The following is a 14,210-nucleotide window of genomic DNA, read 5'->3' as shown; positions in this document are numbered from 1 at the left end:
AATGCATACGAAATTTATACTTTAATGGCCATGACTAATGTACCATCGGCATTAACCATAAAAAGGTACACCGTTTTAACAACCACACATAATTTTTTATCTTAACAATTAAAGAATATGGCAACGTCTGACTTATTTAACTCTTACCTGCCAGTTTTAATTCACCTGGTCTCAGAGCGATGAACTTTAAAAGCACTAATTTCAATTTGCTTCTACTCTCGACAGACCGAAACATCAAGTTTTTCCTAGAAATTCTTTATTCCCGGTTTCAACGACTCTACGTACACAGAGTTTCATTTAAGAAGCTAATTTCTTCTCATGGCGTGTGTAATCGAGTCCCATATTCATTACGTGATTGTAACGTTGAGAAATAAAAGCCATCCACGTTAAGTTATTAATAACAATTATAATAAAAACAAATAACACAATCCGTAAACATCCCTTCGCTGTCCATTTTAATATGAAACTCCCGCCGATATAAAAGTGCCCCATTTAACCTCTTTCCGTCAGTTTTACCAACGATAAGGCTGTACATAAAGAGTACATAGCAAATATTTACAGAATATCCTTTTATTAAATCGATTTAAGGCAAAGAAGACCTACTAAAGACTACAAGTTTGTTGTGTAATACAAATATTTTAAAAATCAACAGCCATGTATTTAAATGCAATTTATCCAGTAGAGAAAATATTTACATTATGATGATATAATTCAAATTTAAATAATAACTATGGTAGTCCAACGCAGAAGAGGGAAATTAAAGTTTTTCTGAGGTGAAATATAGCTTTTCTTATACACGTCAATGTTTGACGGACGTAATATGTCCACGTAAAGAGAAGTCGTTTAACGCTTCGCTGTGGACGGATTTTCACTTTATATTTTAAGATTCTCACTCCAAAATAAAATGAGTTACATATCAAAGATTTAAAATATTTAAAATATATCAAATGATGTTCTTTATCGTAATATTTTAAATGTTAATTATTGTAATATTTTAATATTTAATAAGAATTCATTGTGATTAGACGGACAAGATTTAAATAATATATATTCATTATATCACAATATGACGCAACTTTATCATCTCAGCAAAAACATCGTAAATGCGAGCACCAATTAAAACAATCAAATCGATAAATAATATCGATTCTTGAGTTGCAACAACTGTGAGAATACAAATCATCTATTCGACTCAGACCTTCTTTACGATCGCTGTAATACTGAATATCGTTTCGAATTGACTGAAATGATGATTATGATCAATCAGTTGTGATATGAACATCGTGTCACCAACAAATCTCTTGTTAATATCCGTACCGTGCGTTCAGCCAGATGAATCCAACTCACATTTGCATCCTTGGAAAAGAGTACAACTTGAGAAGCTAAGAATCCATGAACTCGCCGCCATTTTCGTAACATGAAAGTTAATCTGAGTATCTTTAAAAGTAGAGCTACGCGACATGAATTTTAAAATTCCGTGTTAGGATTTTACTAAAACTTAACGTTCTGTAACAGAATTACAAAGCATGCATAATCACTTGAAATACGTACAATTGAAGTAGAGAAGAATCCCAGATATGAGTACAAAGACGACCACCAGGAGCGCTAGTAGCAGGAGCAATATCGTCGGCTTGCACCAACCGGAACAGCAACTATCCTCCGTGGTTGTAGTGGTACCTGGGGTCGCATCCCGCTGCCCTGAACACCACGACGAAACACAACACGTCCTATCACCACTGTCGCTACCGGAAGACGACGTATTTCGAAGTATGTTGGTACTGGTAGCATTTCCGGTAACGTTCACTACACTATGATGGTACCGATAACCGCCGCTAGAGCGCGGTACGAAGCCGTCATCGTCGTCATCACCGCTGGCCGAGGTTCCGTAGACCCCGTTCGAAGTCGAGTGACTTCCGTCGTTGTTGCAGGGAGTCGAGCCGTGCTCGGCGGATTCAGAGCCTACACACGATTCAAAAGGAAAGCATCCACAACATGGCGGACTGCGCTCCTTGTTTCCGGGCTGGGATTCTTCGTACTGTGGTACGCTGTGTTGGGTAGAATTATCACAGTACCAGCTGTTATAATTCATGGATGGTTGTTGCTGTTGATTGTTGTAATGATGGTAATTGTTACTTCCGCTATTGTTGTATGGATCTTTGTGGTAGGACGGCGAATCCAATTTGTAATTGTTACGATTTGTATTCATAACCATGATAGAATTTAAAATAATTACCATACTTATACGAGCAAAGTAATAACAGATTAGGTCTGAGATAAGACGACTTTCATGGAAGTAAATTTGTTTTCGTATATGCTTTATATTTATCCATAAAGCGTCGATTATTTCTGTAAATAAATTATTTCTTCTTGCATTGGAAGACAGTGTTTTAGTTCAGAGAGGGTGAGAGAGGACACACCAAAATTTCCCCATAATTATGATTGTTATCGTCGAAGAGGTAAATTTGATTGCCGGAATTTAATTGTCATAAACTGAAATACTAAGTACGCTCTCCAAAAATATATGTAAGTATTCATTATTAATTCCTAATCCTTATAAAAATAACCAATTTTTTCGTGTTGTATCCGCCTCCAGTTCTTAATTTACCTGAAACAAGAGAAGAAAATTCATATCAGTACAAATCTAGTAATTAGTAACAAACAATAAACAATGAAATTTAACTCCTAATGGCTATGAGATGATAAAGTTGCGTCATATTGTGATAAATATATATTTGTTTAAATCTTGTCAGTCTAATCACAATAAAATTCCTATTAAACATTAAAATATTACCATAATCAACATTTAAATATTTAAAATATATTAAATAATATTTTCTATCGAAATGTTCAAACACGGCAATACTTCCAGACGGACGTAACTCCTCCACAACTTCATTTCTGGATGATACAAAAACAACAACAAAACGATCACCCACACAAAATCATGTTAAACACGACGTACATATACAGAACTACTTCGAATACGATATTAAAAAAATACAATAAAATCTGGAAGAAAACATCATTTAAAATTTGAAATCTGATAAACATCTGACTAAAAAGTTGCATTTAAGAAATTATATTTAAGTTTATATAATTTTATACACCTGAAGACGTTTCTTTTAGAACAAACATGTCGTGTAAAAAGTTATATTCTAAAGTAAATCGAATATTTCGATAGAGAATATAATTTAATATATTTTAAATGTTAATTATAGTAATATTTTAATATTTAACAGGAATTTTATTGTGATTATACTGACAAGATTTAAACAAATCCTAATGACTAATTGCCATCTGACACACACACAGTATCTGAAATGCTATATTTTAGGGTTTATCAGTGATGTTGAGAAAGGTCTATAGGTATCTGAAAACTTTGTGCTAATAAGATTTAATCACAAGAGGTTTTGATTTTTATCGAATTTACTGTTCTGCCGTGTTATTAATTTCCTTCTCCAGCTTACAAATTTTAAGGCTTCGAGCTCGTGGATCAATTGTTTCTGGCTGGGAAGACCCACAGCTTTCACTGGGAGACAAATATTTAGCTAACCACAATTATTACCCACTGACTAGTATCACTGATGTACTCAAAAACATAAAATAAAAATTAAAAATGTACCGAAACGTCAGAAAAGGACTTTCAATCGCATTTTCCTCGTTTGTCTTAGTTCTATTTTGTGAGATCACCGTTTCGCTTTTAAGACCACAAGTTCCGGTCCTTTAAATGTGTGAGAATTTTAACGTTAATAAAATTTTAAGACCTCGAATGTATACAATAACAAACGAATAACAAACTTTGGTTATTAATCCCCCTAGACTAACCATTTATATTCCAAATATAAACGAACTGTATTTGATTCTTGGTAAAGATACAGCTTTGTTTCTCCACCGATAAACATTTCGGACAACGGAAGTCGGAATTTTACTCTGATGAACGTTGGGCACTCTTAAAAAGAAATTTAAAATTATTACAGAACGTCCCAAGAAGATTTATACACAGAACCAACGCATAAGACAACACTGAGTACATATATTTTTGGGCACGCTGTAAAATATGTTTCTTTTATATTACGTCTCTGTCAAAAAGTTTAAAGACGACATATTTTGTGTTGAGCTGACGGCCAAACGGGGCCCCCGTCTCGTTACCATCGTCCAATGCGATTTCTTTGGCGTCACAGTCCACAGTTCCATGACATTTTCCGAAGGATCAACTGTGGATTCGTGTAATTTCTTCAGTTCCTCAAGACAACGACTGAATGCATAATTATAGTAACGACAAAGTTGCATTAGTTACATAATAAATTCATCTAAATAAATATTTCGCATTCCCTGTATGAGTCAGTAAATAACGCGTAAGTATCATTCTGTAATCGTAACTTCCAGAGTTAAGTAATATGAAAAAGTGTCTTTAGTTATTAATTTAAGCTGGTAAAGTTGAATCATATTGTGATATAATAAGTATATATTAAATCTTATCCGTCTAATCACAATAAATTCTTATTAAATATTAAAATATTACAATAATTAACAATAAAACGTGTTATTAAAAATGGAATAAAAATCTGAAAAAGAACATCGTTTGATATCTGGTAAAAATCTGATAAAAAATGTACGCTAGCATAATGTATGAAAATTGTATTTTGAATTATTTATATAATTATATATACCTGAGGATGGTTCTTTTAGGAACTGAAACATGTCGTGAAACATAAAAAATGATGGTCTAATTTAAAAACGAATATTTCGATAAAGAACATCATTTAATATTTTAAATATTTTAAATGTTAATTATATTAATATTTAATAAGAATTTATTGTCATTAGACAGACAAGATTTAATATATACTTATTAATTTAAGCGTTAAATGTTGGTACTAAGGAAAATGACGAAATAATTCAAGAATAGTTCAAGAAACGATACGTAATCAGACATCAAAATTATTTGAACAAAATGTAAGTTAATAATAATATATTACTTATTTCCGAATTGGTGATTCAGCTTGTTAAAGATGGCTGCTATCATTAGAAATTTTCATCGCATCTAGCCGAAGACCTCACGTATTGTGGATGCTGGATAAGCATTTAATAATTTTAAATTTACAACCGCAGGGGGGCCAACATTACCTTGTTACATACATAAGCCTAAAACTGAATATGTGTCGCACAATATTTGCACCAGAGAGTTAAAAAAATTATTTATGCTCTTGATTCAAACGTTTCCTCAGTCAGTGCTCAAAAATTCAATATTGCCATTAAACTATCAATTATAATTACGCAAACTCAATTCTGTGCAGTTGACATTGCAGGTTTAGACACCCCTTAAGTATTAAGTGATAATGTTTTGAAGTCTAATTAACACGCAACCAAAGTCCTTAATTATAAATTCATCCTACCTGGAATTAAATACAAAAACAAAATATTTTATCCCTTGGACCTCAAAAACATTTTTGAAGTTTTAATATCACAAAACAAATGTCTTCATTAAACATCAAGTTTCTTCCGTTGATCGTAAATCGTACTTGCTAGAATTTAAGACGAATTTTTTCACATTTTGAAATTTCAATAAATCGGAATGCGTCTTACATTTGACGGCGTCTAAGAATAGATATGGCATAATTTATACCGAGAACTATTTACTAAATTAAGAGGGCGTCTTCCAATCGACTGCGTCTTAAAACAGAGTAGATACGGTAATTAAAATGTTGAAATTGATACTTACGAATGAGAATCTCGTTCTTCTGACGTCACAAATAGCAAGTAACTTCCAATTTAAAGTCAAAGAGACGCTTCATTACTGACAACAAACTGAGGAGAGGCAGATCGAAAATCCTTCTCCATTTCCCTAGTTCACTAATTGTATTTTTCAGCTCGCTGATTACGACAGTCGCTATTTTCAAGTTCTCTTGTTTTGGGTAAAACTCACTTACTCCCTGCTGAGGTATCGCGGGGTGGAAGGGGGGAATTTTCACCTTCAAGTGATTTCAGAAGAGTCTCAGTAGGAGGTAAATTATTGTTCCCAGAAATGTTGTCAGTGTTTTCTTGTCGATCTGCACCGCAACATCCAATTGCGAACAGGGAAACGTTCCTCGAAGTAGAGTCACATGGCAAGGATTTTTCCGTAAGCAGACAGGCGGACAGAGTCATGTTAGGGCTGCTAATAAGTCCTTTGAAATTTTAACAAAGTTCAAATATTTGAGAACAACAACAAATGAAAATGACACTCATGAGGAAGTTTGGAGGAGATTAAATTCCGGAAATGCTTGCAACTTCTCAGTCCAAAATATTTCGTCTTCCCGTCTGATTTCTAAAAACCTGAAAATTAAAGTATACAAAACAATAATCTTGCCTGTTGTTTTGTATGGGTGCGAAACATGGTCTCTCACTCAGAGGGAGGAACACAGATTGCAGGTGTTTGAGAATCGGGTGTTGAGGAGGATATTTGGGCCTAGGAGAGAAGACGATGGGGCGTGGAGAAAACTGCATAATGACGAGCTTAAGAATCTGTACTCCTCCCCCAATATTGTCAGGGTGATTAAGTCGAGAAGAATGAGATGGGCAGGGCATGTAGCGCGCATGTATGGGACAAGAGGTGTGCTCCGGGTATTGGTTGAGAAGCCTGAGGGGAAGAGACCTCTGGGGAGACCTAGACGTAGATGGGAGGATAATCTCAGGCGGGATCTATGGGAGATAGGAGTTGAAGGAGACTGGATTTTGTTGGCCCAGGACAGGGTCCGGTGGAGGGCTTTGGTTAATTCGGTGATGAACCTTCGGGTTCCCTAAGGCAGCTAGTTTGAACAGTGCTTGATGGATTCGTTCGACTGTCCTGTCTCAAGGTGAGAACACGAGGGACAGGAATCACTTTCCAAAATTTTTCTAAAATAGTCAAATTTTAAGGCTTCTCATGCTACACTAGAACTGGGTTTTTGAATTCACCTTCTTCTTGCAGAAGCCGTTATGAATGTTGCGCTTTTAGACTAACTTTTGTTTGTACACGGCGTGAGGATTTTCTGACGACGTTTGTTTGATGAGTTTGCTTTGTATGCGTGCGTATTAGATCGCCTTTACCCGGGGGGGGGGCGGGGGTACAGGTCACTTTGATGTGAGCATTATTTAGTAACCCCCCCCCCCCCCCCCGATAGTAACGTTAGTTCGGTGTGACGGGCCTGAGAGCTTAATAAACGAAGCCGCGCTGACCTGACATCTGGTGGACGCTGACGGAAATGTCACTACGCCTGTAAGGCTGAGTGTGGTCCAGACAAGGTTCGGCTTTCAGATTCCAATGTAGACTTTCACATAATTTCTGCATGTGAAATAACGTCGAGCAGCGTATTGCAAAACTGAGATATCTCGTGAACAATTTCGTATCGTAATGCTTCATTGGTTCTTTACGTATTCCCCGAACATCTTGATGCAAAAGTCGAATAATAATAATAACAAAATAATAATAATAATAAAGCACACAACTATGCCCAAAATAATATTGTAAGTAACAATTTTTTTTTTTTCATTTGTAGTGTTCTGTCTGACAACAGGTCCATATATCATGAACAGGATCCTTCCATCCTTTTCTCGGACTGGGACCTGTTCATATACGTTCTTGGCAGATGATCCAGAAGTGGTTTGCCATTGCCTTCTTCTGTGTGTGAATGGAGTAATTGTTGGGATGCCACGGAGGAAAACTCCGTGTTGCCTAGACCACGGTCTTGCCCAACACAAGTTATAAATTCTGGCACCGCCGGGAATTGAACCCGGGACCCCAGGCTTACAAAGCTAGTGTTCTGACCGCTAGACCACCGTGGAAGTAACAATTAACACGCAATAAGAATTGTCGGAGCACGTCACGTGTTAAAAATGTTTAGGACCTGCTTTATTATCAGATATTTATTGAATAAGTCACTTTTATATTTCGACACTCGACAGAGGAAAAATCACCCTCCAGTTAATTTGTAACTTGTAAGGGTTTTGTGGTAGGAACAAAGTGGCTGCTGGAGAAATTGCCATCGGATAATATTTTAATTTTTACCTAAAAATTTTTCTTCAGGTAAGTAAGCCAATTTATATTTGTTCTTCCTTAGTAAAGTCGTGTAGATTGCAAACACTCTTAACTAATGTTTCTCAAATGTCAACTGAAGTTAAGTTTCGAGACCGGATTTCACTTTCCTCCGTCTCGGCGTGATTAAAAATTAATATATAATCATTAAATCTGGCTACATTTAATGTATCAGTGCAGTCTCAAAAAATTAAATAACTTTGTACACTAACTAAAAAATTTCAAGAGCATGTTCTACCTATATTCTTTGCCCCAAAAGACAAGTTATAATACGAAATACTAATATTGTTCTCAAACATCATTAGGAACATTGCATATAATTACTTACATGGAGTTCCTTTCGCAGACATTTACTTCATTAAAGACGACAAATATGCATACAACATTTAGCTCGTTATAAAACCTTGAAGCCAAAGCTCGTTTAGAAAAATATTTAAGAATTCAGTCCGTACCGCGAAGAAAACACAACACCTCACCATTAAAGAGATCAACTATTTAACGCTGTTTAAGGAAATAAACGCTGTTTATTACGATAATCGTACGAAATACATAAATACAAACACAGAGTTATTGATTCTTAAGAAAGGTGGAACATATAATTCCCACTGGCCTTTAAAATTCTCACACGCGGAGTTTATAAAAGACGCTCCACTGATTGGCCACTAAATTTGACAAGTTCCCGTGTGCCTTAATCAAGGAAACTTCAGACGTAAATATGAATAATAGCGAGATTGTAATGGCGTAGCGTTCTAAGACCTTCGCGAAGACTAAACTTAAAAAAAAGCTTGACTTCAGAATCGGCTTCAAAACAGAGATACTCGATGGTGACCCAGGATAATTCCTTGGTAAGCTGAGTAATTATCAACTGTTATAAACAGATCATGCACAGTGAGTTTAATGATGCATTTTTTCCACGGTAAATTAAAATATGCCAAAAAACTACGTCTGATATGCAAAATACTTTACTCGCATCCCAACGCGCTCTAGCGTCGACCTCAGGGAAACACTCATCTGTTTTTCTTGTTCTTCCTCAGTCCTTGCGGCTTAGCGACCATGCATTTTCGATGTTCGGGGGTCGCCGAATGTGAAGAAAACCTCTTTCGAGGGGGCCCACTAAAGGATTCAGTCGCATGAAACATGCAAAAGATTTGCGAATTCAAAACACGAACACAGGCCTACAGAGTCGAAAGTTGTTTCTTCCGGGGAGAAGTTCAAGCCGGACCATCGCTGAATTTTTAATTGCACGCGGCTTTGTGGATTGTGTGTGTATGTAAATTACGTGAACCACACACAATGATGTACTATGTTGCGCTGTACACTACAGACTGTTCAGAAATAAAATGACTGAACAACATCAGTCCATTTGACATCCTGAAAAAGACCTCATCATCATCACTCCACCTTCTGGCCTATAAAAGTTACAGCACCTCTCGAAAATGATTTTCCGTGCAAAATTCTACAACCAGTTGTTGTGTCCCTCCAGTTATAAATTATTGAACCTCTCCGGAGCTCGGTACAGGACGGGGCACACAGCGAGTGTCTGCATCAACTACTTAGTTTCGTTTGAGTGGAATTAAGGGCCGGGGAGGCTACGACATGACACTGTAAACGTCAGGGAAATAAGAATTGTTTAAGGAGTTTTCGGGTAATTCACGGAACTACAATCACTTTGTTGAGTGTGGCAGGCTGGAATCAGAATAAAATGATGTTTGTTTAGGCGATACACGAAAGATGGCCTGAAAGGCTATGGATAAACCACACGTATCAACCAAAGTCATCTCTTTTTTCAAACAAGAATTGCTTTTGACTCAAAATTGGTGAGAAATATCTGAATGAAAATGAAGCCCTTATTCCGAGGATGTAAGGTGGATGAAACGTGTACAGGCGAGCCTCATGGTTAATTAATTCTGTTCTTGGCTCGTTTAACGACAAAACTGTGACTGCCCGAGTAATGTTAACTCGATCTCTTGTCACAACGACATTTTACGTTCCGTACAGAACGCGCGGAGTCTGATATGGAGGGAATCAGCAGATGCGAACAGCCGACAAGAGGTGATCCTCCATCTTCCGAGTTAGACTGGGGATAAGAAAAATATTAATTGGAGTAAAATGTCGCAGCCTTTTGGCCAACGTACGTCGAGAAAGCCAACGATTTCGTTAGAACAGTATTACTGTACGTAGAATAATCTCGTTAGAATTGTAAATACCATAAATTATACCGGATAATTTAAACATTTGTAAACTACAAGTAAAGTTTATACTTGCTCAATTTTATCAGTCTAATCACAATAAAACATTATTATTAAATGTTAAAATATTATTACAATTAACATTTGAATATTTAAAATATATTAAAATGATGCTCTCTATCGAAATGTTTCGATTTGCATTGGAGAAATATAATAATATAATATAATATTTTAATATTTTAACATTTAATAATAATATTTTATTGTGATTAGACTGATAAAATTGAGCAAGTATATATTCAACACAATATGACCCAACATTATCATCTCAAGTAAAGTTTTTGAGCTTTGGATTTCGTCGTAAGAAACTGCAAAAAAACAAAGACTGAGGGGAATCTGGAATATATTAAGTTAACTTCCGGTCTGCGCTCATGATGTTCATGATATTTTGTCGGAAACATGAACAGCACAAAAAGAAAAGCATAGGAAATCCTGAACGTCGTAGGGGAGTAACTTGAAATTTAACAAAATTTCTTTAAGGAATAAATAACGCGCCTTTGTGGTTATAAAGGCGATGATGTTGTTCTGTATTGTGTCCACCTACAGGTCTCAGAGAATCGTACAGTCTCTATATTGAGGGTTGAATATAAACATAATCAAATTAAGGGAAGATAAAATTCTGGAAATTTTTGCTATCATCTATTTCAGTCTTTTCGATTCCCGTCTGCGCTCCGTGTTTTGTGTCTACTTTGTATGGGTATGGAACTTGGTCCTTTACACGAAGGGACGAACAAAGGCGTGGAGAGGCACTTAATAGGAGGGACTGAGGAAAATATCTGGAGCCAAGTTGGACGAACACGCGGAACGTGTAATGTATTATCATAGTTATGAAATGTATAATAAGATGGCAGGGCATGTAGAATGCATGGGGAAGATGAGAAATGCTTATAGGACTTGCAGGAAAGAGGCAGTTTGATAGATCTAGGCGTAGAGCGGATAATATTAAAACAGATCTTTTTTTTGATTTGGATTAATATGGCTCTTACAAACATTGTAATTATCCTTCGGGTTAGAGAATTATGTCACGCCGGAATTGAATTAACTCAGAGGGTTTGCTCATGAGAACATTTGTACCACGGTGGTAGGTGAGGTTAAGTGATAAGGAGCCTCGTGATTTGTTGAAAGGCTCCTCGCAGAAAATTATTAGTGTGACCAAATGAACCTAGGTTGAAGAATGACACTTACAGTTGAGAAGAAAAGTTGACGCAAAATTTTAGTAGAAATTTATGAGACGGGACACAATTGCGGGTCTGGGAATAGATTAGTTGGGAAGAATTTTTTTTCCAGCGACTACCAGGTTCAGAGAAATAACTGCGTTGTATACATTAGTTAATTTGTAAAATAGGGGGTTTCAAATTATATTCTGGACCAAATTTTCCGGGACAGATAAGGTGATTCCTGCCTCGGACCTAGTGAGCGCTTTCCCGCTAGCCTCAAGCCATGCGAAAACTCTTTGCCTCGGGGCACACCGTAATTAATGAGGTAGAGGGCACTGAGGTTAATACCCAGACGATTAAGAAGCAATTTGCGTTGACGAATGAGACGGTGGGTTCCTATCGCTGCGACATTATTCTGCATTTGAGACTCCCCGACCTTAAGCCTCGGTCGAAAGGCTGTCAGGACTGACTTTTTCGTGATTTTCTCAGTCCCTCCAGCGAAATTCAGGGATAGAACCTCGAATTAATTCACCTCAGTATCCATCCACATATTATCCAATTCATTACTGTTCAACCATCCGTTCGATCGACGCTTAATAAACTGACAGCGTCGTTAAGCGACATCTAAACAAATCCCCGGGGTCAAATTGCGGTCTAGTTGAGGAACAACGTCGAGCCAGGCTGCTGGAATGCTGACTCGGCCATTTGCAACTTTACTGAACAAGGAGCGTAACAAAATGGCGCTAGGAATATCTCGAAATGTTACCAAGCGGAAAATGTTTTGGGAGTCTAGAATACTGAAAACGCATAAATACGGCGGTGACACAACATCGTAGGGCTAGCGGGAATAATATGGAAGGGGCGGTTTCATTCGTTGTAACCACAACATAACTAATCAACTAACTGTCTTAGGGAACCCGAAGGTTCGTCACCAAATTAACCAAAGCCCTCCACCGGACCCTGTCCTGGGCCAACAAAATCCAGTCTCCTTCAACTCCTATCTCCCATAGATCCCGCCTGACATTATCCTCCCATCTACGTCTAGGTCTCCCCAGAGGTCTCTTCCCCTCAGGCTTCCTCCTGCCTGAGATTATCCTTCCATCTACGTCTAGGTCTCCCCAGAGATCTCTTCCCCTCAGGCTTCCTCCCGCCTGAGATTATCCTCCCATCTACGTCTAGGTCTCCCCAGAGGTCTCTTCCCCTCAGGCTTCCTCCTGCCTGAGATTATCCTCCCATCTACGTCTAGGTCTCCCCAGAGGTCTCTTCCCCTCAGGCTTCCTCCCGCCTGAGATTATCCTCCCATCTACGTCTAGGTCTCCCCAGAGGTCTCTTCCCCTCAGGCTTCCTCCTGCCTGAGATTATCCTCCCATCTACGTCTAGGTCTCCCCAGAGGTCTCTTTCCCTCAGGCTTCCCAACCAATACCCGGTGCACACCTCTTGTCCCATCCATGCGCGCTACATGCCCAGCTCATCTCATTCTTCTCGACTTAATCACCCTGACAATACTGGGGGAGGAGTACAGATTTTTAAGCTCGTCATTATGCAGTTTTTTCCACGCCCCATCGTCTTCTCTCCTAGGACCAAATATCCTCCTCAACACCCGATTCTCAAACACCTGCAATCCGTGTTCCTCCCTCTGAGTGAGAGACCATGTTTTTGCACCCATACAAAACAACAGGCAAGATTACTGTTTTGTATACTTTAATTTTCAGGTTCTTAGGAATCAGACGGGAAGACAAAATATTTTGAACTGAGAAGTAGCGAGCATTTTCGGAATTTAATCTCCTCCTAACTTCCTCATGAGTGTCATTTTCATTTGTTATTGTGTAACCAGAACATGAAGGAACGTAAATTTGTGACGATAATCAGGCACGGTCGAAACAGAAGGGCGACGGTGTGCCTCGAGGTTTCCTGCACCTAAAAACGAAAGAAGAATACGGTGCCCTTTCCAACAAACGGTACGTATCAATGCCAAATCCCGAGAAATAGCCACTACATCAACACACGGACTAACGTCGCATTGAAAATGTTAAAAAATATCATTTGTCCTTGTTAACAGCAGAAATATGCCTAAATCATATTCAGAACTTTGAAGTAGTTTCTTACGTTACAACATTTTAGTATTTACAAACGAAACTCGCTACCTGGTACATTCTTACCAACATCACGAAGAAACAGAGACTAAATCTCTCTATCATGTGTGTAATTGTTCCGAAATGTTGGTAACTATCTCGAAGATATTTGTTATATCAGGTGTCGAATGGTTTTTTTAATCTCTGTGCCATTAGTTACGCTCTTTGAAATAAAATGTCTGCGTATTCTTTGCAATGAAAGGTAAATCATTAAGAAATTAAAATTATGCTTAAATATAAACCAAGAAGGTACCTCTTCGTATAATGTTGTAGTCTAATTTGCGTTAATATATATAACAAATGTAAAGATAAACGAGATATTATTTGTCACAATTTTATATTTATTTTATAATAATTTATAATATAAAAAATGCGAAATGCTTTTGAAAGATACAGGAGCTTAGTAATTTAAAAAGCAGAAAAAGTTTATCTTCGAAAGTTTTGTAACGTCTGTCAACGGAAGTTTCGTCCGTTAAGACTGAGTGCCGGAAATTAAGGTTGGCTGGAGCAGGAGGTAAGTCCATCCCTGAAAGCGGTCCACGATCAAGATTTAAGAACAGAGGGACGGATTCTTGCAAAAAAGTTGGTGCATCGAAATCGCTTTTATTTCAAGGATCAA

General features: G+C 37.5%; 1 protein-coding gene across 19 annotated transcripts in view; it reads right to left on the bottom strand.

Annotated features, from left to right (window-relative positions):
* LOC110826776 (agrin-like) overlaps positions 1-14,210 on the bottom strand; it is a 741,485-nt gene that overhangs the window by 388,912 nt on the left and 338,363 nt on the right. For 3 of the 19 annotated variants that reach the window (XM_087345730.1, XM_087345729.1, XM_087345728.1), the window contains exon 2: positions 1,552-2,605. The exons of the other annotated variants lie outside the window; for them this stretch is intronic. In XM_087345730.1, coding sequence (XP_087201856.1) covers positions 1,552-2,236 — 685 coding nt within the window. In that variant the 5' untranslated portion in view covers positions 2,237-2,605. The remainder of the gene's footprint in view (positions 1-1,551; positions 2,606-14,210) is intronic. 19 annotated transcript variants of the gene reach the window in all.

This window comes from Zootermopsis nevadensis, unplaced genomic scaffold (assembly GCF_977971745.1).
Source record: "Zootermopsis nevadensis isolate Lab colony 2312 unplaced genomic scaffold, Znev_1.0 Znev_ptg000009l, whole genome shotgun sequence".
Lineage (NCBI taxonomy): Eukaryota > Metazoa > Arthropoda > Insecta > Blattodea > Termopsidae > Zootermopsis > Zootermopsis nevadensis.
The sequence above is the reverse complement of the archived record's forward strand: the minus strand, read 5'-3'. Positions and strand labels throughout refer to the sequence as shown.